The sequence below is a fragment of the Theropithecus gelada genome, chromosome 8 (genome assembly GCF_003255815.1).
Source record: "Theropithecus gelada isolate Dixy chromosome 8, Tgel_1.0, whole genome shotgun sequence".
Taxonomy (NCBI): Eukaryota; Metazoa; Chordata; class Mammalia; order Primates; family Cercopithecidae; genus Theropithecus; species Theropithecus gelada.
Window position 1 is genome coordinate 135738922 of NC_037676.1, and position 27955 is coordinate 135766876.

Genomic DNA, 27955 nt, shown 5'->3' on the forward strand with positions numbered 1-27955 from the left:
GATTTGTATTTTCCTAATGATTAATAATGTTGGACCTCTTTTCAATTGCTTATCAGCCATTTATATATCGTTTTTGGTGAAATGTTTGTTCACACCTTTTGCCCATTTTGAATTTTCTTCTTGTTGTTGAGCTGCAAGAGTTCTTTATGTATTCAGGATATTGGGCCCTTATTAAGTATATGATCTGCAAATATTTTCTCCCATTCTGCAGGTTGACTTTTAAAAATTATTTGTAATAGTAGGTAGAAATAATTTTTTTTTAAGTTGTGTAGTAGTAACTTTTGCATTGCCTCACTTGCTGTTTATTATTTATTTATTTAGGACACTAGCTATGTTCTAGCAACTGTGCTAAGAGCTTTATGTGCCCTTCCCTTCCCTCCCTCCCTCTCTCTCTCTCTCTCTTTCTTGTCTTTCTTTCTATTTCTTTTTCTTTTTTTTGAGACAGCGTCTCACTTTGTCACCCAGGCTGGAGCGCAGTGGCATGATCACGGCTCACTGCAGCCTCAGCCTCCCGGGATCAAGTGATCCTCCTGCTTCAGCCTCCCAAAACACTTACATGCATTTTATAATTTATTCTGGAGGTACAGTCATTTCTACTTTGAAGATGAGGAAATGAAGGAGCAGAAGGGCTTTGCATGTGTTTTTCTGCCTATCTGGACATCCTTCTCTGGCCTCTTCACTTGGCTAACTACTGCTGTCTTCCCATCTCGCCCAGCCCTTCTGTCTCCTTCCCTCAGCCCGGGCTTCCTCTAGCAGCGAGAGGTGCCTTCTGGATCCCTGAGGCATCCTGCCCCTTCCTATCAGGCTTGTTCATTTAATGATATTGTTCCCCCACTAAGCACCCACCAACCCCCCCGCTCCCTGACTGCCAGGACCAAGGGCCTCTCTCTGTGTTCCATAACACCACATTTAGTGCACAGTGGATGTTCAATAAGGTGTATCTCCTAGATAAAAGTGCTCACTGCTGTTGAAGTGGGGATTGGGAAATGTTTCAGTGGGGAGAGTAATGGTTATGAATAACAAGCCAATAAATAAAACCCAAAAAACTGATTACCCTCTATTATTGCAACTCTATTAAAATACACTTGCATATATAAGGAGGGGGGAGGAAGGAACCATCTACTGGTTCCTTCTTAACTCTTAACTCTCCCTCCCTCCAGCCTTTCCCTCCCTTCCCCTCCCATTCCCTCCTCTCCCCTCTCCTCCCCTCCTCTCCTTTTCTCTCCTCTTCTCTTCTCTCTTCTCTCTTTCCTTTCCTTCTTTCCTTTCCTTTCCTTTCCATTCCATTCCCTCCCCTCCCCTTCCCTTCCCTTTTCTCTCTCTCTCTCTCCTTCCTTCCTCTTTTCTTTCTTTCTTTCTTTCTTTCTTTCTTTCTTTCTTTCTTTCTTTCTTTCTTTCTTTCTTTCTTTCTTTCTTCTTTTCTTTCTTTCTCTTTTTTCTTTCTTTTCTTTTCTTTCTTGCTTTCTCCTTCTTTCCTTCCTTTTTTTTTTTTTTTGAGACAGGGTCTCACTCTGTCACCCAGACTGGAGTGCAATGGGATGATCTCAGCTCACCAAAACCTCCGCCTCCTGATTTCAAGTGGTTTTCCTGCCTCAGCCTCCCAAGTCGCTGGGATTCCAGGCATGTGCCACCATGCCCAGCTAATTTTTGTATTTTTAGTAGAGACAGGGTTTCATCATGTTGGCCAGGCTGATCTCGAACTCCTGACCTCAAATGATCCACTTGTCTCAGCCTCCCAAACTGCTGGGATTACAGGTGTGAGAGACCGCGCCTGGCCAGGCCTTTCTATTACAAATTCATTCAGTCCAAACCAGTTCCATTCCTCACACACATTATGCGCCTGAACCAGGCTCTCCCCTCACCTCTGGAGATCCAGGGTGGTCCTGGTTCTGTGGGATCTCCAGGCCATTTGGGGAGATGCAAGCCTCCTCCCTTAATCCCAATACGAGTCAAACTGTCTGGAGAGTGTGAACTGGATAGAACATCATCTGCCTTGTGATTGTGCCCTAATCTCGGTGCTGGGACTTCACAGTGCTCTTCCCTCTGCCTGGCACACTCTCTTCCCTCTTCCGTGCTTGGCTAACTCTTATCTCTCATGTCTCAGCCTAATGGCCTCTTCCTCCTGGAAGTCCTCCATGACTTCTCTAGGCAAGCTCAGGCTCTGTACTCTTCCTTGGTCACTTGTCACACTGTCTTCTGGTGGCTGGTTTGGCCACCTCCATTGGGAGAATGCAAGGATTTTATCAGGGTAGTAAGAACCACCAACAGCTGTCACAGTGCTGAGACCAATGAACTTGGGTGGAATGAATAGCTGTGGTAGCTATCCTCACGTTCTTGTGGGGCATCTGAATCCTCAGGTAAGGGCCAAACCAACGGTTATCTCCTACAAATGTTGCAGCCAAGACTGAGGCACTCATGTGCAGGGAGGTAGTTGGTGGTTGCCAGAGGCAAGTCCCCTTCTTAGTTGACAGCTCTCCAGCCTCCTGTCCACTGTCCTCAAGCCAATGGACTCTTGTCCATCCAGCCCATTCACACAGGCCAGAGTTGAGATCACCTGAATACTGCTGCCCTCACCCCACCCCCTCCACCAGGCCCAGCTCAGGAATCATGCAGCCTATTTCCTCCTCTGCCTCTTCTGTTAGGGGGATGAAATGCTTGCCAACCTCCATGGCATCCCACTACCCTGGATTGCCAAGTCTGGTCACATGTGGGCTCCAGAGAGAAAGAGAAGATGCCAGCTATACCTCCATCCTCTGCTTCTGCCAGAGTTCCTCTATTCCGCTGGAAGACACCTGAGCTTTGAGATCCAGCAGACGTGGTCTTGCTCACAGCCCTGCCACACACTGGCTCTGTGAATTTGGGCAGTTATTGAGCCTTCTGAGTCTTGTTTTCATTTTTCATCTCATGAATAATATCACTGCTGCCACTGCCACCTCCACCACCACCACATTCAATGCTTGCTATGAACCTAGCACCAGCCATTCTTCACTTCATCCTCACAGCAACCCTCTGAGTTCCTATTTCCATCATCAAAGGGAAGGAACAGATATTCACCAAGAGCCTACTATGCACTAAGGCAAGGTACCAAGAACCTCATGCACCGGCACAGGACAGGTAAGACAGAAGATTGCAATGGGCTGGAACAGTGAGAGAAAACCACATGACCTCTTGTGGAGGATGATCTCATAGATTATAGGGATGGATTGAAGGTTGGGAGTTGGGGAAAGAAGGTGGACTCAAGGCAAGTCCCTGTGGCTTAAGCAACTAAGCAATGATGGAGTCTGACCTGGACTGAGATGGGGAGGGTCTGGGGATGTCTCGGCACACTTCCTTCTCCATGTGCAGTGCCGGAACCCTGGCACCTGTAGCCTTGCTCCATCATGGCCTCACTGTAGGATGAGGCGAACAATGCTCTTAGTTGCTATGGAGACTAGAGGTGGTTCCTGGAAGCACCCAGCTCAGTGCTTGGTGGAGCAAGTGCTCACTGGATATTTACGACTCCTGTTGCTCAAGTGTCCCTTCTGGTCCAAGCATGTGCCAAGTTCTGAGGACATCGTATGGAATACAAACTGGATTCGGGTCTTCAGGGGCCCCAGGCTAAGGTTAGAGATGGATGAATACAGAGATACTCCAACCATGTGATAAGAAAACTTGGGATCCTTTAGAAGGTCTCTGTGCTCCTATGAGGAAATCAAGGAAGACTTCCTGGAGGAAATGACATTGAAGCTCAGATCAGAAGGTTGGGCAAACCAATGAGAATGAGAAGAGCACTTTAAGAAATACTGATAGCAGACACTGAGTCCCAGAAGTGAAGCGCAACATGGGTCTCAGGGACTGTTGTGTCGCTGATGGGGCCTGTGGATGTGGTGAGGAAGAAGGTTGGCTGGAACCAGCTCCTGGCTCCCTTTGGAGTTTGGTTTTTACTTTTTCCTCAGTATTAGATAAGAAAGTAATGTCTATCAAGATAAGTAAATTCTTGCATACCTACTAAGTATACACACATTGCTTGTAATCAACCCTTTAAATATCCCTTGAATAAGTTTCCTTATTTTGTAGCTAAGAATATGAAGTATAAGAAAAGATAACAGGACTAACAAGTGATCTGCTGCAAAGCCTTTATATCTGCCACCATGTCACTGTCCTTTAATGAATGTACTGAAGACAGATAAATTCCACTGAAATGTAAGCTTCAAGAGGGCAGAATTTTTGTCTGTTTTATTCACTGCCATATTGCCAACCCTAAAATAGAACCTAGTACACACTCAATAAATATTTGTTGAAGGAATGGATTCGAGAAGTCCATTATCATCTTTTAAACATGTTTTTGTACCTGAGAAAATTATATGTATATTTATATACTTTTATATTTCTACATAAATATATGTATATACTTTTATCATATTTATATATAAATATATAAACATATATAGTGTATAGTTAACATATGCATTACCTCATATCTTTTTGTGTGTGGTGAGAAAAACTAATTCTCTTAGCAATTTTCAACAATACGATACTATGGTTTTTTTTTTTTGTTTTTTTTTTTTTTTTAGGCGGAGTCTCGCTCTGTTGCCCAGGCTGGAGTGCAGTGGCTGGATCTCAGCTCACTGCAAGCTCCGCCTCCCGGGTTTATGCCATTCTCCTGCCACAGCCTCCCGAGTAGCTGGGACTACAGGTGCCCGCCACCTCGCCTGGCTAGTTTTTTGTATTTTTTAGTAGAGACTGGGTTTCACCGTGTTAGCCAGGATGGTCTCGATCTCCTGACCTCGTGATCCGCCCGTCTCGGCCTCCCAAAGTGCTGGGATTACAGGCTTGAGCCACCGCACCCAGCCTATACTATGTTATTAACTATAGTCAGCATATTGTACAATAGATCTTGTAAACTTATTCCTTCTATTCAACAGAAATTTTGTATGTTTTGACCAACACCCCTAGTCAACCTCACCCCTAGTTTCTGATAACCATTCTACTCTTCTATGAATTCAACTTTTTTAGATTCTACATGTGAGTGAGATCATGTGGTATTTGTTTTTCTGTCCCTGGCTTATTTCACTTACCATAATATCCTCTATGTTTATCCATATTGCCATAAATTACAGGATTTCCTTCTTTTTCAAGGCTGACTAGTATTCCACTGTGAATATATACATTTTCTCTGCACATTCACCCACCAATGGACACTTAGGTTAATTCCATATCTTGGCTACTGTGAATAGTGCTGAAATAAAAATGGAAATGCAGATATCTCTTTGAGATCCTGGTTTCATTTCTTTTGGATATATACTCAGTAGTGGTATTTCTGGATCATATGGTAGTTCTATTTTTTGATTTTTTGGGGAACTGTCTTACTATTTTCCGTAATGGCTGTCCTAATTTACATTTCTACCAAGAGTGGGCAAGTCTTGGTCTTTTTCTTGGTGGGGGAGCCAGTGAAAGTTTGAGCGTATGAACAACATAGTCACCGCAGTAAATTAAGTGAGTAGCCCCAGTGTTTAACTCCCTTGTAATGGGGTACAGCTATACCCTTGCCATGGCTTCCTAGTGCAAAGAGAGTCTTTCCTCATCATTGACATTGGGCTTAGCTATCTTTTCTAGTTATCCATTGCTATGTAACAAACTACTCCAAATCTTAGTGGTTCAAAAAAAGAACAAACTAAACCAAAACAAAAAACCAATTGACCCAGCTCACAAACTTGCAATTAGGATAGGTCTTGGTGGGCATGATTCATCTCTGTTCCACATGATAGCAGTTGGAGCAGCTCAACGGGAACTGGAGAATACTCTTCCAACATGGCACCCTCACATGGTTGGTGAGTTGGTATTGGCCTTGATTCCTGTCCATATGGTCCTCTCTGTGGGGCTGCTGGAGTTTCCTTGCACTGTCATGGCCAGGTCTCAAGAGTAAGTGTCCCCAGAAATAGAAGTTGGAAGCTTCCAGACTCTTAAGGCCTGAACCCATAACTGGCATAGGGTTCTCTGCCATTAGTTGAAGGAGTCAAAGGAGCTTGTGCAGATTCAAGGGAATCTGCAGGAGCACTCTTGAGAGGAATGCCAGAGAAGTTATGGCCATCTTTAATCTGTCTCCTCATGTGATTTTCTTCAGCTCCTCTGATTTTAGAGGACATAACATAAAGGCTTAAATGTGCTTTAGCAGTGGGACTTGTCTCCCTGTGCTCCTGCCTTCTGCCGATGTTCTGGACCAAGAGTGATGAGTGGACAAGACCTGGATACCCTTGCAGGCTAAAGGCAAGTGGAAGTGAGCTAAAACCTGGAGCAGAGCCTTCTCAGGTAACTAGTCTCATAGTTTGTTATGCAGCATTACCATGGCAAATAGCTGACAGGTACAATCAGATTTGGGTTTTAGATAGATTCGTTTGTACACTGTGTAGAGAATGGATTGGAATGTGGTAAGATAAGTAGCAGAAAAGGGAATCTGTAGTTAGTAGGTTCTTGATATCATCTCATTGGAAGATAAAAACCTAAGCTAGAGCTGAGGGAAGGGGGTTGGGCAGAAGACTGGGTTTGAGCAATGGAGATTACAGAAGCAGAATGGACAGAGTTTGGCGATGGGACAGCCGTGGGGGAGGAGAGAGAGGGAGCATCCGGGATGGTGAGCTGGCCTCTGCCTGGCATACCAGGGAGGCCAATGTGCCTGAAACAGACACCCATGGAGCAGGAGCAAGGGAGAGGGGAAAACGAGGATGGTGGTGTGGGCCTGTGGTTGTTGAGCACTTTCAGACATCCAAGGGAAGCTATTCAGAAGATTATGGATGTGGGGACTCGAGTAAGGAAAGAGGAAAGTGGGGAGCTGTGGCACCCATGGCCAGGATGAGTGTGGTGTGACTGTGGTTTGTAGAAGTGGGACAAGGATGGAGCCTTGGGGAGTGCAGCTAGTTGAAGGCAGTGTTGAGGGCGGGGGACCTACAAAGTGCTTGAGAAGGAATCGGAGAAGAAAATGGCAAACAAGGACAGAGGCATGTCCTGGAAGTCAATGGAGGACACCTAGCCTCTCCCCTTTTTCTCTCTTTGGTAAACTCCTATTGCACCCTCAGCACCCAGCTTGGTGTGACCACACTCTCTTCTCTGAGCTGCATGAGCACTCGCACTGCTGCCTGCTACACTCCCACCTGGGGCTGCTCAGTGCTCTTGGCCAAAAGAATCTTCTGGCATCTCCTGGTATTCCCTGGACAGGGCTGGCTCCTTGGTGATGAACCAGCTGACGGGGCCACCACTGAAGGGCCTTTGGAGCAAAGCTGAAAGTCTCTGTCCCTACGGCCTTGAGGGGGATGGAGTGCAAATCATCACTAGCCAGGCCTCATATCATTTCAGGCATGTTTCCTCTCCAGGAGCTCGATCTCTGCTTTGGCTAACACAGCATCAGGTATCTTGAAGGCACGTGTAATGGCCGTTTCAGGGATGCTGCAAGGGAATGGTTTGGAATGCAAGCTTTGAGCCTGACTGCCGGGTTCGCATTCGGGGTGACGGCTGCTCAGCCGTGCACGCTGGGCGAGGTGGTCCACCTCTCAGAGCACTTGTTTTCTCTTCTGTAAAACATGCATGTCAGTGAGGCTCCCTGTCCCCACGGTCATGTGAGAAGCAGATGGGTGAGCTCATGCAAACACCGAGAATGGGCTGAAACATGGGACCCACTCAGCAAATGTTAGGTCTCCTTCTATTCAAATAGAATAAACTCTCAAAGGCCTACTAGTCAATCAACAGGATTTTTATTTGCATGCCTACTATGTGCCTGGCATTGTGTTAGGTGCTGGACATTCAGAAGGGAAAAAGAGCACCATTCCATCCTCAGTGAACTTCTTCATAACTATCCTGGGAAGTGAGCAATTAGGCAAAACATTGTAAGACACATTGATTTTTTCCAAGCCCTCCAATGTACAGATTTGGAAACGGAGGCACCAGAAGCCAGTGTAGGTAGGGAAGCAGCCACTTGTCTGCAAGATAGCAAATGGCCTGGATTCATTAGCAGAACCCGCTCTCTTTCCATTATCTCTTCTCTGATGCCCAAGTTGCTGCATAGCATCTCCAAAAAGCAGTTCTCCAGCCTTCGCCTGTGTGGCTCTGAGGACAGAGCTCACTTTCCCATGAGACAGCAGCCCAGCCATCACAGCCTGCAGTGTGAACAGGCTTTTGCAGAAGGAGCCAGAGGTCAGGAGCACACCCAGCTCCTCTCCAGCACACCAGCCTTTCAGACAGCAGGAGGCAGGGATTGAGACTGGGGTGAACAGCCTTGATCCCAGCGCTCCTGTCGCGTGGAGTCTCTGCCGTGGGTCTGCCCTGGCCTGTCCATCCCACTGAGCCTGCAGAATGGAGCACTCAGCCTGTGTTCACTCAGCACTGACAAGGGCAGCACCAGGAGCCTCTCACCAGCTGGCTCCATGGCCAGGCCTGTGACATCGAGGAGAGGCATGAGGAGAACTGGTTAGTGCCCCTCCACTGTTCCAGGGGCTCCGAGGCACCTTCCAGTTTTCTTGCAGCTTTGATTGGACAATGTAGCTGGTTTTGGCTCCAGAGCTGGAATGAAAGCTACAAGTATCGACTCCATGTGGAGAGTTAGGAGCCAACAAGCCACCTTTATGTCCTTTTCCCCTTGTGCAGTGACCTTGAAGGGCACATGCTGAAGTCGAAGTTGGCGCTGTCCCAAGATGAAGACAGCTGGGTGGCCTGAGCCGCCACATGCAGGGCTCATGTAGGATACTGCAGCTTCCATCAGACTTTGACCTGGCAATAAAGAAACCTTTGTTGTTCCATCTTAGGTCGTTGGATTGGGGGGTTTGTCAGTATTGTAGCGGCAGCCTCTTCTGTCCCGGCTGAGGCAGACTCAGACCTGGTTTTTAATCCTGGTTGATCAGTTATGAACTGTGGCTACGGGCGCGTAACTAACAGTCTCTGTGCCTCAGATCTTCCATGCGGACACCACCCCCGTGTCATTCACGGGGGCTGTTGCGAGAATTAAAGGAGAAAATGCGTGTGAAATGTGTGGCACACAGAAAGGACTCAGAAAAGGCTGCCTGCTCTCTTTTCTTAATATACACTATGTCACCTTATACCCATTTATAAATTAAGAAACCGACGTTCAAAGAAGTCAGGTTTTCCCCATTGGTCACACAGCTAAGAAATCACTGGAGAGTCAAGGAGAAGGGGTGGGAGAGGGAGGCCAGGTAGAAACGCCAAGGCGTGGAGGTCTGGACGGGCAGGAGCCGGTCGCCCTTTGAAGCCCTGGGCCGCTGGTCAGACACTCACCCTAGATTGGGGCTTTGACATTTTCCAACTGGACACAGACTTCTTCTCAATCTATTTTCTTAGCTGGATGACAGAGATACAATCTCCTCATCTGGAATGTGTTGTCCTTGTTACTATCTAAGATCAAGTTCTTTTAAGTTTCGGCCTTACACGTGGGCGTGTGGCTTTTCCCTTGAGGTTTTCAGTTTGTGGCTGTTCCCGACCAAACCCCATGTTGAATCCGGTGGAAGGTGGGTCCGTTGCGCCCTCTGGTGGCCACCGTCACCAGGCGCTCTTGGCCCAGGTCCGGATGAACAAACCTGGCCGTCGGGCTGGGCCAGCTCTGTCGCCATGAGCCAGCCATGGGCACTCATCCCCAAAGTGCTTTGCTCTGGAGCAACACCGTCCTCTGTCCCCACACCCCTGGGGAGTATGGCGCACTTGCAATCTTTACCCAGGACTCAGGAACCCTAGCCCTCGCGATTTAAGTTCTGGCTACATCCCTAACTTCTTGGCAAGTCACTTAACCTCCTTGAGTGAGGCTCAGTTTCCTCTTTAAATTCCCCTCTCGGGAGACCAATGGCTCTTGGCAGGATTGTTGCAGGATTAAATGAGCTTAATGGAGGTAAAGCACTCAGCCCACGTTGCTGGCGTGTGAAAGGGAGCCAGCTGCGGTCATTATTCACAAGCCCCTTTTTTTCATGGGAGTTGCGGCTGTCTGGCTGCCTGCCCGTCCCCCCGTTAACTCTCACCCTCTGGTGGCAGAGACCTTCTCTTGCCCATCTCTGTATCTCCAGCCCCCGTGGCCCTCAGTGCGTATTTGCCAAGTGAAATATACACATAAAGCACGTTCGCTTATCACAGTCCTGTGAGGCAGATACACCCGGAATCACTGTTCCTGGTTTGCAGAGAGGGTCTGTCCGTGAACCCCGGTCTTTGACTGCTGGGGCCCGTGGCTGTCCATGGGTGTCCATGACCCAGTCATACCCTCCCCTTGGGTGGCCGACAAAGGGAAGAAATCTTCCAGCCACCTGCAAATCTATGCAAGCGATTGTTCCCTATTTTGGACACAGCTTCAGGAAAGCCCATCCCAAACTTACAAAAGTGGGAGGAAAGTTCTCAGAGCGTTTAGGTGCCCATCGGAAGCTGGGCCTGGATATCTGAATGTGAAAAAGTCCGCAGGACATACCACTTCCCATGGCAATTGGCTCTACGGAGACACCCTCCCCAGGGCTCAGAAGAGAGCGTTCTGATATCTGCCTAGGGTACCCTGTATGCCAGGAGGTGACCAGCACCATGGCATCCCAGGGAGTCACCAGCCTGTGAAGGGGCAGGCTCTTGCCTGACCAGCGCAATGAACCTGGGGGCTCTGTCCCCTGCCAACATCCCAGCCCACAGCTCTCTTATTCGGCTCCGGCAGCAGTGCTGGGGCGAGATCTGCATCTTCCGGGGCCTACGTGGGTGTTTAGGACCTTTCTTTGCCACACGCTGCTCTGAATTTCCTGTTGCCAGCACCCACCATCTTGCTGCCTGCATTCCCTCACTCATGGCGGGCTTTGCACATCAGTGAGGGTTTTTCTTCCCAACCTGTGCCCTTATCTGGCATGACTCTGGTGTCCCTGTGGAGCTCACGTGCAGCCCCTGCCCTCCGAGACCCTGGATGTCTTGCACCGCCTCTCCCTGGGCCCCGCTTCATCACTAGGAACTGCGCCATCTTGAAACCGCTGTTCGCACTCCTTGTGCCCAGGTTGCCCAGACTCTCAGCCCCCAGGTGGTTCCTGGGAAGACCCTGTGTCCTAACACCCACAGGAATCCGCTCACGGGGTCTGCATCTTCTCCTGCCTTTCCTCTTTCACTCAGCTTCCACCCCCACATGCAGGCCAGCAGCCCACCTCCATCCCTGCACCCAGGCAGCAGCTGAGTAAAGGCACCTGACTGCACAGGTGGGGCCCTCTAGACGCATCCTCTCTAGCATCAACCCAGCCCTCCACGCCAGCTGCCTGTCCTCATAGTCATTTACTCTGATGACCCACAGTCCATGGGAAAACGTGCCTCAATTGTTCTCTCCTCCTGTCTTCGCCTCAGCTCAGCATTTAATCTCCCCAACTCTAGGGGAAAAGGAAGCTATCAGATGGCAATGACCTCAGCTTTGTGCCGCTAAAGCTGTCTGCCTCTGCCTGGGTCCCCACCCCGGCACCTCACCATCCTCTTGTGATGGAGGCGGGGGTCCCTCCATGCCATGTCCCTCTCGAGAGCCCTGCTCCCTCCTTCTCTCTGCTGCATCTTCCTCTCTCTACTGGCTCCTTCTGGACAGCATTTAAGTCCGCTGCAGTCTCTGCTGCTAGTCAAAACATCCTCCCTCAAATATGTGACCTTCTCCTTTAACCCTGTGCCCGCCCTGCACGGCCCTTCCCTCTTGGCACACTGCTAGAGTGCCCTACTCGCTACTTATACACGGGTCTTCGTAGCTCTTAGGCGATTCCCGCCTAGTTTCCACCTCCATCCCAAAGAGAGCCTGCTCTCACCCAGGTCATGCATGGTGACACTTCACCACCTCTGGGGACAGGCATCACCAGGGCGAGGCCTCAGTCTCCTTGAAGTGACCTTGCTATAGCCTCAGAGGCACCGCGATGCCACAGACCTGTGGCCTCCCTGGCTGCTGCTTCTAACCTCCTTTCCTGTATTTTGCTCCTTGGACCATCTCATTCAATTCCCTGCAGGCCACATCCAAACCCAGGGCTTCGTGATCTATAGCCTGACGAGGCCCAGAGTTCTGTCTCCAAGTGGCTGGGGTCTTAGGGCCTCAATCCCATTACCCTCAGTATGGGCTCTGAGCTAATGGAGGGATTGATTCGGGAACCACCTGCAGCTGTGTTCTGAGTCAAGCTGAATTGGAACATGTGGCTTAGAATTGCAGCAAAATATCCCTCTTCATTATCTCATCCAATTGAACTGACTTTCTGTATCCAAACACAGCCTCCCCTTTGTGGCAGCCCCATCAGCCTGGAAGGTGAGCCACGTGCAGCCAGGTGGGGGCCCAGAAAACAGGAAGTCTCTGCTTTTCAGAGCTCAGCTGAGAGGTGGCTGCGCTGAGGGCCCCAGGGTCCGATCAGTCAGCTGAGTCTTTTCCACCTGCAGGAGGTGCATGTCCGAGGGAAACAGAGGAGGGCAGAGCTGCCATCCTTGGAGGGCTTAGGGTGACACCTCTACAGGAGTCTTAGGCAGTTGGGGAGAGGGAGAAATTGGTTCCCTGCACCAAGCTCTTGACCACCATCTGCGGCCCGCTACTCCATGTCCCCTACTTGGCAGACATGGGTCATTAGTCTACCCCTTACAGCAACCTTTCAGGGCAGGTATTATTATTACTTCTATATTTTGAGGGAGGAAAGTAAGGCTCAGAGGCCAAGTCTCTTACCTGCCTGAGGTGCCTCACCCTATGAAATGGCGGCAGTGTTCGTGTGAGCAGGTGAATCAGCTTGGGCTACAATTAAAAAAATACCATAAGTCAGTGACTTAAACAGAAATGTACTTTCTTGCAGTTCTGGAGGTTGGAAGTCTGGGGTCAGGGAGCCAGCGTGGCGGGGTTCTCATGAGGCCCCTCCTCCTGGCCGCTGACAGCTGCCTTTCACTGCAGCCTCACATGGTAAAGAAGTCTGTGGGTCTCTTCTAGGGTGCAAACCTTATCATAAGAGCCCCCATCACTTCATCAAACCCTAATTACCTCCCAAAGGCCCCGTCTCCAAATACCACCCCAACAGGGTCTTAGGGCTTCAACATATGCATGGGTGGGGGTGACACAATTCCGTCTATAGCAGTAGGATTGGAGTCAAGCACTCACAAGATACTGGAGGATACGGGCACGTAACAGCCGGCATCTCTGAGAAGCAGGTAACCTGGAATATGCCGAATTATGGAGACCTCAAGTTTCAGCTGCAAATGACCAGGAGGTCTTTGACTCTGACACGTGGAGGAAGCTTCACCTGGTTCTTCAGGAAAGGATGGGCCCAGGGCAGGCATCAGACGGAGGGAGGGGGCAGGGCAGATAGCTGCATTGTTACCATCATTTCTATAGAGAATGTCATCAGGGTGATATCCCACAGGTGTTTGAACATGACCCCCAGAGTCCTTGAATGAAGCAACTGAAGCAGACAGGGGCTGGCCCTTCCCCAGCAGATGAGGAAGGTCTGGAGAATCACAGACATTTCCTGTCCAGGTCCGCTAGAGCATCGGCCTCCTGGACTTGCCTCAGATAGCCTCTGTCCCCTAGTAGGAGAGGAGCCTCTGAGGGTACAATTTCTTTTTGTGGCATGAGGAACTTCAGTGAATCCTGTGTGAATAAGCCAGCTGCCAGAGGCATTGGGAGGACAAGCGGGGAGGCCCCTATGACTGGACGCTGGAAGACAGGGCCCTCCCCACCCCCTACCCTGCTAGGTGATGCTGTGGTCAGGGAGGACGGCTGCACCTGGGAGGTGCTCACTCACAGTCAGGGGCAAAGTGGCAGCCTCTGAGGCTCACCCCTGGTCACTGTGGACCATCGACAACCAGAAAGAAAAGAAAAACGAGGGGGCATGGGTGGGAAATACCAGCCATGGCTGAATGTAGAGAATGAGCCAACAGGGCTACCACACTCTCCTTTCAATCCCTGTGCACATTAAACATCCTGGGAGAGTGAAGAGGAAGTGGAAAATTCCACCTAGGAACTTCTTTTTAGTCCCCTCGCTTTTTGTGGATGGCCAACCGTGCGTTTGGAGCAGCCTGGCGGGTATTCCTAGGACGTCCCAGGGCTTCCAGGCCAAATCCTGGGAGGATCTGCATTTGGGGGAGGGGTGGGAATGCAGGGGCAGATGGGCCTTGACTCTGCTCCCAGCATCCAGGCAGGTGCCGGGGCGTCCTGGAGGAATGCCTTTAGGCCCTCAGGGCTCTCCAAGGAGGGCCCTGACGATTTCTTTCCCTGGCCATGGGCTCTAGCCTGAGGCCAGGGTGTGATGTGCAGGACAGGGCGGCCAGGCACTGGAGTCCCGCAGAGCTGGTCTGGAAAAGTGGGCGGTGGGGCCGACTGCAGCATGGCACCACCTCGTGGCCACTGGTCCACATTGCAGCTGTGATGTGAGGCCAACCAGTAGCGAATTTGGGAGAGGCTGTATCTTCCATAGAATGGAGGGGTGGGAGCATGTATTAGCGCCAGGTGACAGCAGGGCCCTGCAGGGAGAGGACAGAGAAGTGATGGGACGAGGAGGAAAGGGAAGTCTAGAGTTGAGGAAACAATTTAGAGAAGATACAGGGGCAGCATGAAGGCCCGTGGCAGGGGGCAGGAGCAGGACAGAGGCATGGGGGGAGGGAGGGAATCAGACCGGGTTCCCCAGCAGAACCTTGCTGTTCATTTCAGTCTTGCAGACAGCTCCTTCTCTGCTCCTGTGTCTGATGTACTAATAACTAACATTTGTTGTTGTAAGCCTTTTGCGTAGGTTAACTCATTTAATTCTCTACGTGTATGTATACAGAGGTATTACATCATACCAAACTTACCCATCATGAGATCAGGCAGAGAGGTTAAGTTACTTGCTCAGACTCACACAGCTAATAGGTGGGACCCAGGGTGGCCTGGCTGCAGAGCCTCTGTGTGAATCTTTGCCCCATCCTTCCTCTGGGGACTGCCCTCAGAAGGTCCCCATAGACAGTGTCTCAAATATCTCAGGAAACATCCTTGCTAAGCACAGAGTGACAGGGAGGCAGCAGGGCAGACAGGAGGCCCAGAACTGGAGAGAGACGCCTTGCTGTGAACCCACCTCCGCCCTCAGTCATGCACCAGCCTGCAGGGCTGTTCTGAGAGTTAAAGATCACGCCTAGGGAGGTATTGTGTGCCATACAAACTGGGAGGCCTGGTTACTGTTTATACCGATTTTATCTTACAGGCTCCCAACACTGGGTTTCTGAATCTGTTTTTTTTTAAAGGGAGATTAGTGCCAACTTTGGACCAAACTCATGCCCACCCCTGGGTGTGCCTGTCTCTGTGGGGGAGGACAGACTCTAGGCCAGCCCATATCAGGCCCTGGCCAAGGTGAATTTACTCAGCAAACGTTCAAGCAGGTGGTGCATGTCTACTGGGCCTCTTGAGATGCTTTTGTTTTTAATCTCACATCCCCTCTGATGGCCAGTGTTGTCACGCCCATTTGACACATGCGGCAGGCAGCGGAGGTTCAGAGAAGGTAGGTGACTCGCCAGTCACACAGCAGGGCACGGCACTCCTGGGCTTGAGAAGAGGCCTCTCCAAGGCCTATGCTGGGGCTCTCCTCTGTATTCTGAAATCTGGCCATTCAGTAGTGGTGACGCCAACCCAGTAGGCCCTCTGAGCTGGAGGGTTGAAGGCAGCGCAAATGCCTGACCCTTGTAGAAAAACAACACACACCCCCAAACGATAAAATAGCTCTTTATTTATTCACTTTGATTTGGATCATTGGAAATATTAAACAATAAATAAAACAGAGCGGGGGCTGAGGAAAGCAGGATCTTGCTAACGTTATTTGAATGCATCCCAACCAGTGCTCAGCTGCGCAACGACATGGAGAGAGGCGAAGGGGAATAGAAAGCAAATTTTAAAACACCAACAGCCAAACACACAAGACTGCACACAAGAAAAAGTGCTCAAGAAACTTTGGCTTTGAAGGGAATTCAGTGAAGGGAAGCGATTGCGCAGGAGTAAGGGAAGGAACCCGCGATCACCCTAAGGGGCGGGGGGCTTAAGGGGGAAGCCCTGACACAGGCTAGGGTTAAAGCTGACGTCCCCCAGCTCAGGACGTGCAACCAATGGCAGTTTTGTACTAGGAAGAAGCTGAGTGATGAGGCTGGATGATGGGATCGCCTGATGGGCTGGGAGGGAGAATAGGAGGTGTAAAGGTGGCTCACCGCCCATAGGAAATTCAGTGCTCTTTTGGTAAGAAAAAAAAAAGTCGGTAATGCCCTGATCCTGAAAAGCTGTGAGATGCTGCCTTGCCTGTCTCTGCCTTTTCTTCTAAGTCTTCCTCTTTTTCTTTGCACAAGTGTCAGGGAGCACCCCAGAGGTGCAGGAGCTGGTGTTTTCATGACAAACAAAAATGGGGAGGCTGACTCTATCTCAAAACTGGCTAGCCCAGTTCACAGGGCAGGATAATCCTGATGGCATGTAGCCACATTTGCTGCAAACCAGATGTCCACGATGGATATAATGATACCCCTGGGGCTCTTCTCAGGGGCAAGGACAGGTGCTGGTTCCTGATGGCACATGGCTGGTGTGCAGTCATCTTTAGCTGGACAGTGGCCCCTTGAGGCTTGGGCTTCCCTGCACACAGCATTTTTGATCCTAGCCAGGGGAGGGAGAGAGAGTTCTTTTGGTTTCCTTTTTATTTATTTTCAGACTACTTCAAAGCAAACATACCAGTTCAAAATGTTCTTTGTGGTGTTAATCCACCTTTGCCAGGAGGCCAGAGTCACATCCAGGTAGGACTGGCCTCTAGCACCACCTTCTGGCCACGGCAGAGAATGGGATTCCATCAAAGCCTCCCAACCAGCCCTTTCCCTAAAGAATCACCCAGATCTTAACTGCCCTCTCTACCTTCTTTATGTTTTTTCCCCCTATTTTACGTTCTATTTTCTCATATCTGGCTTTTCTCTCTAAGCCTAACCAAATGCTTTGCTGAATGATGTTTGGAAAAGCCAGAGTTTTAAAAGGCATTCATCCATTTATGAACTTTCTTCCAGCCCAGGATCCCTGCAGAGAACCAGAGGTTATAACTGTGTCCTCCTTTCTCCCCTAAAAGGTGGCTGAGGGCAGGGGAGGTGCATGTAGCTCCAGCTAGAGCAAATCAGTGCCCTGACTCACTGGGGAGACCCAGGGGGCTGGGATGTTGCTGACACCTCATGGGCCACTTCGTCAGCCTATCTTTGCAGCTTCAGGTTCAGCGCTGGGTGCTGCAGGCAGGGACCCCTCTGTTCTCTGCTTGAACGCAGGGCCAGTCTCCAAGGAACTCTCTGTCTGCAGAGTAGAAAGAGTTGTGGGCTGGGATTCAGGGGCCTGCGGGAGCCCCCGGCACTACGTGCCTGCCACGAGTGCTCGTCGTACTCCTACTGACAGCATGCATACTGCCCTTTGGCTAATACACACTCTGTCTAATTCCCAGCCACCTTCACCCCAGGGATGAGTTCCAGTTGGTTTAAGCCAAACTGGTGCATTTAATTCTGGCTGCAACAACTGGCTTTTATTCCATTAAGTGCCCATTGCTAAGCCAATGAAACATAAGAGCTATCTGCTATGGGAAAGAGAAATGTGGTCTCCTGCACTGGAGGGCATGAGAGGCCACCCAGGCAGCCTGCGGACAGAGCTCGGTGCTGAGAGAGCCCAGGAGAGTCAGACGCCTCCATTCTGGTTACACTTTTTCCAGACGCTGAATGGAGACTTGCTGGGAAAGCCCGCCTCCGGACAATTTCAACATAGCGCCGGTAACACCCTTTTTCTGCTCAAACTCTGACTTGTGCTATCTGTCCCAGACAGTTCACGACTGCCCGTCACTTCCCTCCTTCACACTCCACCAGGAAAAGGCCACACCTCCCTACACAGCAGCAGCCTTTTAGGAAATGTGCTCAACAGGAAAAGTGGTTTTTCTGATTAAACATCAGTAACTAGAGTCAACAATCACTGTCCTCTCCCATGCCTGTCACACTCCACTCCCCACCCAGCTGCAATGTGGCCTTGATTTTCTCATCAGTATAATGGCAAAGCTGGATTTGGAGGCTGGAAGAGATCTCACAGCTTGACCATCCTAGTGGGAGACGGGGAGACCAGACGGAGACCAGGCCATCGACCCAGGCAGCATGTGGCTCAGACACAGACGCCTCTTCATGTTGAGGGACCTATTCCTGCACAGCAAAACCCAGAGAAGTTGATTGCTCAGCCCGAGCCTGCCATCCCTGTATAGACTCAGCTTTTAGGAGAAAGGGAAGAGTTCAGGAGATAGCAACACTCTCTGTTTCAGTGTCTGATGATCTGGAGTCTGCCCCTGGAGTCACTCAGCCACTCAACAAACATTTGCTGAGTTCTTCACCTCATATATGGCTGTGAACTCTGCCCTTCGAGGCTGTATGTTCTGAATGACGACTCAGCGATTTACCAGCCTTTCTCAGAAAAAAAAAAAATCTTAAAATTTTGGAGGATTTTAAAGCTGAAACAGGTTTTCTGTTTAACACATTCCCCATTCTGAACCTTTGAGAATCTGATAAAAGCTATAGACCCTCTCTCCAGAAAAATGCTCATAAGTAGAGATTCAGGGAAAAAACCAAACTTGGCATGCAACTTCCGGGGACTCTTGTGAATGGCCTGAAGCCACCTGTGACCCATCACTGATGTCCCCAAGCTCCTCCCTCCCTGTGTGCAGAGGGGGCTCCCCCGCGCCTGGGAGCACAGGCCCCACGCCTCCGTCACGCTCCACCAGGAAAAAGTCACGCCTCCTCAAAGCAGCAGCGGCCTTTTCAGGGATATCTTCAACAAGAAAAGTGGTTTTCCTGCTTAAACATTAGTAACTGGAGCCAACAATCACTGGTTCCCACATTTCTGTTACTCTCCACTCCCCACCCAGCAGCAGTAAGGTTTCACAGAGTTTTGGAGACTCCTAGCCTGAGAATAAATCCAAGTCCACAATGAGGAAGAAGGAAGGTTGGGTTGGAACGGGAGGATGCTGAGGACATTCCACAAACCATCCAAGCCCTAGATATCCCCAACATCCCACGTCTGAGGACTCCTACAGACCCCCCTTAAACACACCCCCGTTTCCCAGCTACTGGGTGAGGCAAGCTTCATTAAAACACCAGGACCACCAACAGAGCCAGGGTGCAACAATGTCAGTTGAATAAAAAAAGAATCAATAAATAATCAGGAAGGCTAACAAGGAAAGGAGAACAGCTGGGGAGTAAGAAGATGAGGTATGTGGCAGTCACCATTCCTGGGATATCCTTGGCCCAGACCCCCAGTGACAGCCCCAAGATGGCCAGCAGGGACTTGACCCTGAGCTCAGGCCCTCGGGGAAAATGCTGCTGGCAGCCTCCCGTGTGGCTTTGGAGGTTGCGGGCACCCTATTGAAGAGTCTGAGAATGAGAATGTACGTTCCATTCTGACGCGCTGCTGGGTGCTGTTGAATATCCTCAGAGCTTTGTTCCAATTCAGGTGCTGGCTCAGGAAACCAGAAAAGATGTTCCCAGCCAGAGAGCAAGCAGGGCCGCTGGTGGGGGTCCCTTTTCCCAAGTAAGGGCTTTTGTTTCATTTCAGCCCATGCATGCTTTTCTTTCCCAAATACAAAGGCACATGGAAGTGGTCAGATCCGCTCTTGCCACGATTAGAACCACGAGATGGACTACTCAAAGGAACATCTGCTTGGGAAGAGGTATCTGCAGGAGTCAGAAACACGGCGCCAAGTTTGGGGATTTTTTCTTTTCCTTTTTTTTTTTTTTGTCAGAGACAGGGTCTCACTCTGTTGCCCAGGCTGGAGTGCAGTGGTGTGATCACAGCTCACTGCAGCCTCAAACTTCTGGGCACAAGAGATCTTCCCTCCTCAACCTCCCTAGTAGCTGGGGCTACAAGTGTGTGCCACCATGCCTGGCTAATTTTTTTAAATCTTTAATTTTTGTAGAGACAGGAGTCTCACTATGTTGCTCAGACTGGTCTTGAACTCCTGGGCTCAAGTGATCCTCCTGCCTCGGCCTCCCAAAGTGTTGGGATTACAGGTGTGAGCCACGGCACCTGGCCTCCAGTTTCTGTGAAAATCTTTGGGGTAGGAGCCTCTGGTGGCTCATAAATGAGTTCTGGGAAGAAGATGACAGGGTTGTCACGCCAAGCGAGAGGCCGGGCTTCGTGCAAAGAAGGGCAGCATCTTGCCCCGGGTGCCAACAGCGCCTGGCATGTCTCTGTGCTAGACATAATCGCCACTCAAGTCTCTGCCCATCTTCCTGGGAAACTGTCCTGTCTCTCAGAATATAGGCGTCTTCCACATTTGTTCCCCAAGCTCGCTCCAGGAGCTAAAATGATTTTAGTGTGTGGAGGTTGAACCTTTCCCAGCGCCTCCCCAGCTCTGGGGCAGCGGTGGGGGGATGCTGTCCCCACTCAAGACAGGTTCCGAGACATGCTCTGCCACTCTGGCAGAGCTTAGTGACCTTGCTGAATAGATGCTGCCAATGGCTGGGTGCAAGAGGCTGCGAGCGGTGCCTGGGCACACACCTGAGGCTGCCCCTCCAAGCTCCGGGATGGAACGGCTCCGGCAAGATGCTGGGGCTGGAAACGCAGAGGTGTGACAGTGCGTCCATCCTCAACCCTTCACTGCGTCATCTCCCCTTGAAGATCCGGATTTTATTGATGGAGGCCAAGGTGGCCGTCACGTTAGACTCGAAGTCCGCATCGTGCACCCCCGTCTTGCGAAAAGCTCCCGCGGAAGGGTTGTTTTCCCAGTAGTGGTGCCAGTTCCCTTTGCTGTCTGCCCCGAAGCCGTACAGGTCCACCTGTGGGGGCAAAGCAAAGATGAGAACCAGACAGCAGGGCTGCTGGTGGCACCTCTGAGAAAGGAAGCCTGTAGGCGTTCCTGGAATCCCACAGGACCATAAACAGCATTTCCAAGGACTCAGACTAACCCTTCATTAAAACCCTTCTCTACATTCCTGGAACTCTCAGAGGCTTGGTGAAGCAAATGCAAGTTAAGTAAAGCTCAAGTCCAATGCCAGAAGCACCCTGAGAGATGACTGCATGTGGGTGGTCTCGGAGCCCGGGTCTTACCTCTGCAGCAAGGGCAACCTATTCTTCCAGAATCGAGGAGCTACAGAGGGAGGCAATAGGAAGGAGGCCATGGAATGGAAGAGAGTGGAAGGAAAGCAGGGCTTTGGGGCCAAGCAAACTGCCCCAAATCCCAGCTCTGCCACTCCATGATGCTCTGGGCATGTGAAATCACTTGTTTGAGCCTCACTTTCCTCATCTGGAAAATGGGTCCAAGAATCACAATTGCAATGAGGCAGAGGGCAGGGCTGATCCCTTTCTTCTCTGCGGCCAACATTCATCTGGACCAGGCGCCCTCGTGGCCACTAGGCCAGGCCTTTCACATACATGACAAACGCTGTGCATTTATTCTGAGCCCAGCACCCTACTGGCTGTGTTGAAGTTCAGGCAGAGCTTGATCAGATGCCAGCTAGGCAGCTGCTGGGGGAAGCAGCCTTGGGGCTTACAGCTTCTTGGAGTCACTGACTGAGCGATGCTTGTTGGAACTGGGGCTAAATTCAGGGCTCCCACAGCACAGAGGAGGGAGGGGCTGATGCCCTGAGAAGTCAGAGGAAGCTCTTCAGAGGAGGTGGCATGTGGGTCGAGTCTTAGAAAATCAGTACAAGATGACTGGAAGGAATCGCATGGAGGGGTTTCCAGGGAGAGGATGTGCTATATGCACTGCAGCGTGGAAGACAGATTGGAGGGGTGGGGACAAAGAGGGGACAGCGGACAGCTCCATGCCATATGTGGCTTTCTAAGGAAATGCAACATGGACGTGGGCCTGCTCCAGGGCAGGGACATTAGGGCCAAACAGGTGGGAATGATGGGAGAAAGGGCTCTGAGCAGAAACCCAAGCAAGGGTCTGGGACCAGCTGGCTGGAGGTGGGTGGGGTGCGGAAATGACAGGGGCACCCACGTTGCAACCTGGGAACACCAGGGCAGGGCTGAGCCTGGGGACCTGCCTTGCAGTGCCTCTGACCCCTTCCTGGGATTTCCACCAGGCACCAGGCAGGGTGGGGCTGGGGCTGGGCTGGACGAGACAAGAAGGGCCCTGCCTGAACCCAGGGTCAGGGAGGAAGTGGGGGCTGTGTGACCCGCCCTCCTGCTCCTCTTCCTGGGGCGGCAGCAAGCCTCTCAGAGCATCCGTGGAAACCCGAACACAGCCTGGTAGACGGCGAAGGACGTCAGAAGGGAAATGCATGCTTCTCGAGATCACTGGTTCTCAATGTCGGCAGACAGTGGAACCCATGGGGGCCTGGCTCCATTAATTCTGGAAAAATTGGGCCAGGATGTGGCCTGGGTGCTGGAACTTAGACCCACAGATGATTCTAAGGAGTAAGTGGGATTGAGAACCGCAGCCTTAGACAATTCTCACTATGAGAATCCGCTCCTGTATCCGGAATCTGCTGCTTGATCCAAGCTTCCACTGCCATGGTCCTGGGCACTCACACAGAATGTGCCAGAACTCTTGCTCCTGAGAACTTTCTCATAGAGCACTGTTACTCACTGCAACACCCTGGGAGACACACGTTGCAAGCCCTGACATAGAGACAGAATCCGAGCTTCTGGAAGAGGCAGGCTAGGTCTACCTGCCCTCCCTCTCCCTGCCCTCCCTCAGGAACACAGGACGGTGAGCTCTGTCCTCCGGGCAGCCCTGCGGGCAGGGGGAGGGTGGCATACCTCATCGCAGACATGCATTGAGAAGATGACCGAGAGGATGCCGGTAGATGGGTACCGCCCGTGCCCTTGCAGCCAGTTGTCAAACACATACTTGATGAAGGCTGGGTGGTAGATCAGGATCTGCGGGGATGGGAAGACATGGCCCTTAGTGAGTTCCGGTGGGCAAAGGACATGGAGTGCCTATCAGACACACACACTGTTGCGGCCATGGAGGCACAGCCATGAGCCTGACGGATACCCCTGCACTCGTGGGCTTCCACGCTCGTGGGAAAGATGGACACTCATCCACATGAGTAAGAGACAGAGGTGCTGAGCTAATAAGTGCTATGGACAGCAATGATGCAGAGGAGGGCCCTACAGGACGGTGTGAGGAGGATCGCTGAGCTGACACACAGAAAAACCCAAGGAGGCCAAGGAGTGAGACAGGAGACTGCTCAGGAGAAGGGGGCCCCAGGGAACAGCGTGAGGTGGGACCAGACACTGTCAATGAGTGAAGACGTAAGCACCAAGCCACCTGATGATGGCTGGAATCATCGCCAATCCTTAAAATGATCTCATGTCCCAGGTTTCCCTCTCCTCCTGCTACAGATAAGAAAACTGAAGCCCAGAGAGGCTAAGTGACCTGCCCCATGTCACGCAGCCGGCAGTAGCTGAGCTGGGAGGGGGCCGGTATCAGGCTTGGCCTTGGTTCCTCACCCAAAGCCGGCCTTGAGGATAATGAAAGGGACTTCTCAGGCAGGAGAGGGCGTGCATGTCCAGAAAGCCAAACTCCAGCCCCTTGGAATGGACTGGAAGGGTGGATTCTGTGGACCTCTGGTAAACCATTCACCTCTCAGTGTGGCCTCCTACCATCTCTAGGAGGCTGTCCTTTCCACCAACGCCACCCTGTAGAGACCCATAAGTGGCCTTTTCCCTGAGGCAGCACAGCCCACTGCAAAGGGCAAGATGCTGGAGGCACAGGAAGTCTTCAATTCTACCCTTATCCAGAACTAGCTGTGTGTCTCTGGGCAAGTTTCCTGACCTCTCTGAGCCTATCTAAGTTTGATAGCGTATGCAAAAGGCCAGTGTGGTAGGCACCTCACTTCCCTCCTTCTTCTGCCCTTTGCCCATCTCTTGACCAGCCTCATGCCAGGGGCCTGCTGGGGAAGATGCAGACATGGAAAGAGACGAGAGGCAGGAGGTGAGGCCTGGCTTTGAGAGGAATTCACAAACCACAGCGTGCATAGGGGTCCCTGGAGAACATGTTAAAACCAGAATGCGGGGCGGCCAGGGTTTCTGATCAGTAGGTTCGAGACGGGCCTGAGGATGTGCATCTGTGACAAGTTCCCGGGTGATGCTGCTGGCCCGGGGGACCCCGCTTTGAGAATCTCTCCCAGTGTTTGACCTCTTCCCCCAGGGGGCTAGCTAAGTGGGAGATGCTACCTCCAGCAGCCTGGGGATCTGGGGGCTGTCTTGCAACTCAATGCTGTACCTGAGAGCAGAGCCTTAGATGAGGAAACCTGAACTTAGAACAAAGGGGCTGGGGCTTCCACTCACCTTATCCTGTTTCACTCTGATCTTTGCAGGAACCGGGACATAGGTGCTGCAGTTGGAGAAAGAGAAGCTGGTTAACGGGGCAGGGGACAGGCCCAGGAACCTGGGCACGCAGCTCTGGGGGTAGTGACTAGAGAATGAAGCAGGCGTAGCCTCTCCTGCCCCCCACACCTTCCCTCAGGGACCCCCACCTCCCTACCCCAGCCACAGAAACCCCCTGCCCACAGCAATCCCCGATAGACACCAGAGAGCGGCCTTGTCTAATTTGAGGACATTCTGCTGGGTTTTGACCCCTATTCCCCAAAAAGGTGAGGAGGACTTGCTCCAAGCACAGCCTTAAGGAATGGAGTGGGGGCCGTGGTGCCTCCACCTCTCAGGGCCAGGGCACCCCTGCTGAGCTGGGGCACTGGCTGGTGAGACCCGCGGCTGCCCCTTCCTCAGCTGGGCGGTTGCATGTACCCCGAGTGCAGAGGTGTCAAAGCTGGTCCCACGGGTGCGATTCCTGCTCCCAGAGGAGACTGCAGCTGAGCCACATCCAGACCTGGCTCCCACCCCGCCCCACCCTGGTCTGCCTCCCTCACCCCTAGTCTCCTGCACCCACATCCCGGGGCTGGCTCTGTTCCTAGAAAACCTGGCCGAAGACAAGACGGCTTGTGGAAATCTGGACATCAAAGCACTTCCCTTCAGTCAGGGTTAGAGGAAAGCACAGGCTCTGTGTGGGGTTCAACCCCGGGCAAGGTGCTTGGCCGAGCTCCAGAGTCCTCACTGGGAGAATGGAGCAAACGATAACGGCTATTGTGAGGATTAATTGAGATAACATGTGCCAAGTGCCATGTGCGGTGCCTGCTCAGAAAACTAGGTTCCTGATTGTCAGGGAAGCCACAGCTGCCTTGCTCAGCACTGCCTGCCCTGGGGAGGGGCCCAGGTTGCACCTGTACTCCCCATCCCTCATATCTTTTTTTTTTTTTTTTTTTTTTTTTTGAGACAGAGTCTTGCTCTGTTGCCCAGGCTGGAGTGCAGTGGCGTAATCTCGGCTCACTGCAAGCTCCGCCTCCCGGGTTCACGCCATTCTCCTGCCTCAGCCTCCCGAGTAGCTGGGACTACAGGCGCCCGCCGCTGCGCCCGGCTAATTTTTTCTATTTTTAGTAGAGACGGGGTTTCACCATGGTCTCGATCTCCTGACCTTGTGATCCACCCGCCTCAGCCTCCCAAAGTGCTGGGATTACAGGCGTGAGCCACCGCGCCCGGCCACCATCCCTCATATCTTAGGAACCCTCACCTGGCCAGGCTCACGTAAGTTTGAAAAGCAAGGTGCTGTTATTTGTCAGGCTGCACTTCAGAAATAAAGGGAGGCAGAACTCATATGTACCGACCCTTTCTAGTGGCGGCCCCTCTTCCCGAAGAGTCTCCGGGGTGCGTGGGGGTCCCTCCGGGCATTGTTAGCAAGAGGACACTAAAGCTTGTGGTTCGTTAAGTGATGGGGAAGGAAGAGTTGGAACAGTCGGGGAGGCAGCCACAGGAACTGGGCTTGTGTGTGCCAAAGGAAGCTGGGGGAGGGGAGGCACCCCGGTGGAGGCACAGCAGGACCACGGCAGGGCTGGGGGACAGGGTGTCACTGCAGGGGGCGGAGCAGTGAGGCGGGGCCACAGGGGGGACTCACTGGGAAATGGTGCCCGTGGTGGTGGCGCTCACCACCCACTCCAAGTCGATGGTCTTGAAGGGCACCAGGATCATGCTGACATTATCTCCCAGCTCCCGGAAGCTCTCAGGGTACACCAGATGGTGGGTGGTCTTCGTCCCAACATCAGCCTCAAATCCTGCCGTGGGCGCCTTGTTCATCCTGGGAGAGAAGGGGAGAAAGTTGAGTCTTGTAGCATGGGCACATGTTCTCAGCGAGCCTGAGCTCTCCGAGAGAGACAGTGAGCCTCCAGTGTGACCTCAGGGGTGTCATCTGCCTTCCCCGGGCCTCCTCCTTTTCATCTGTAAAATAGAGACAATGAAGACACAGCGAGAAGGCTTCTGCTATTTTTCTCTCTTTTGTGACCTCAAGGGAGTCTAACCATCACCACCGCTGCCCGCCTGTCACAGACAATCTCATCCAAAGGCTATTTCCACAGCCCTAGTTTTGCAGTCAAGGAAAACTGACTCTGATCCTTACCATGGACTTTCCCATGGGACACCTGGTACACTGAGGCTCCGAGAGGCAGGTAAGTGGTCTAAGGACTAAAGTCAGGAATCACAGACAGCAGAGACTATTCTAGAAGGCTGCTGGGGACGGCCAGCCCCCACCCCCGCACTTCTCAGCATGCAGCACTTATGAGTGGTGTGGTGGGAACGGCAAGAGACCCAGGACAGACTTGGGGTATCTTCCTGGAATATCTATTTCACTTGGGGACAGGGAAAAACACATTTTACATAAAAGATGTGGTTTTATTATGGCCTAGATTACAAAATGGGGATGAATTTTAAAGATTTAAGAGTCCTCACATTAATTTTGCTCTCTCCCCAGGCCTCCATGTGGCAAGCTTCCAACAACGGGGGAACTCCTGTGTATGGCTTCCTCTGCACGCAGAGGCCCTTCTAGTCCATTCCCGTCCTGCAATAATGCAGAGGTGGGGAATCTGAGGCCTAGGGGGTGCAGTGTGGAGCCTGGGGTCCCTAGGTAAGTCCAGAGACACCAGGACTGAACCTTGCCTTCCTGAACCTGAGCCAAGATGCTTCCTATAGCTCCAAGGGGCCTCTGGGTGCAGCACAGTGGGCTTGGGAGAGGGTGTGGCACTCACCGGAGCACAAAGTCGTGCCTGTCTATCTCAGGCCCATAAGAAGACTCCCTCAGGTTGCCTGAGTTGCCCACGACGGCACAGCGCCGGCAGCCCACCGACCTCTTCTCCAGCATGGGGTCCACATTCCCAGGCACCACTCTGAATAGCTCCTTGATGGTGTCGTTCAAGTTATTAGGCTTCTTCTCCCGCTGGAGCCTCTGTGGGCGGAGGACAGAAGGTGGTCAACCTGGCTTTGTGGCCCCAGCTTCCTGGCAGCAGAGCCCTTGAGCTACCTGCTGTTGTTTACTGGGGCCTCCTGTTCACCCTTCTCTCTGCTGGGTCCCTGGAGATGGAGGCGGCTCACACACAGACACCTCCACTTCCTCCTTCAAGGAGACTAAGGGTTACTCTGGAAGTAAAGAGATTATTCATGTATTCTGCAAGTGTTTACTGAGCACCTACTATGTGCCAGGTACTGCTGAAGCCACTTGGGTGATCCAACCACACCTGGCCTCAGAGGCCCCTCCAACTCCACATGCCATCAGCGTTTCTCCAACCTGCTCTTCCCTGGGGGCTCCCCTCTCTCTAAAAGGCCCTCCATCCCTCTACGTGTCACCGCTGCTTGAAAGATAGAAAAATAGCAGGAGTCTTCTAGCTGTGTCTTACTCCCACCCTGCTCAGACACCAGGGCCCAGGGGCTATGTGCTCTCGCTCAAACCTTAACAAGAAGAGCGAGGAGTAGGTGGAAATGCCAGTTCTCCAGCCCCAGCCAGGGATGAGGGACAGAGCAGTAGGGACGTCTGCCATCTCTCCTGCCTGACCCTCAGTTCCCCTGGCCCCAGGACTGTTGGGTTCCAGTCAGACTGAAGAATCAGCAGTTTGCTGGATGCACAAGGCCTCTGTGATCTGCCTAGCAAATCATTTTCATCTTCTTTTAAAGACCTAGCCCAGGCCAGGTGCAGTGGCTCAAGCCTGGAAT

At 51.7% G+C, this 27955-nt stretch overlaps 1 protein-coding gene across 1 annotated transcript in view; it reads right to left on the reverse strand.

The window, feature by feature from the left end:
• Positions 1-15648: 15648 nt before the first annotated feature.
• The window catches only part of ST3GAL1 (ST3 beta-galactoside alpha-2,3-sialyltransferase 1), a 116366-nt gene continuing 104059 nt past the window's right edge, over positions 15649-27955 (reverse strand). The window contains exons 6-10 of the mRNA XM_025394447.1: positions 26998-27194; positions 25875-26054; positions 24218-24263; positions 22682-22801; positions 15649-20751 (exon numbers count right to left, since the gene is read on the reverse strand). Of these exons, the coding sequence (XP_025250232.1) occupies positions 20578-20751; positions 22682-22801; positions 24218-24263; positions 25875-26054; positions 26998-27194 (717 nt within the window). The 3' untranslated portion in view covers positions 15649-20577. The remainder of the gene's footprint in view (positions 20752-22681; positions 22802-24217; positions 24264-25874; positions 26055-26997; positions 27195-27955) is intronic.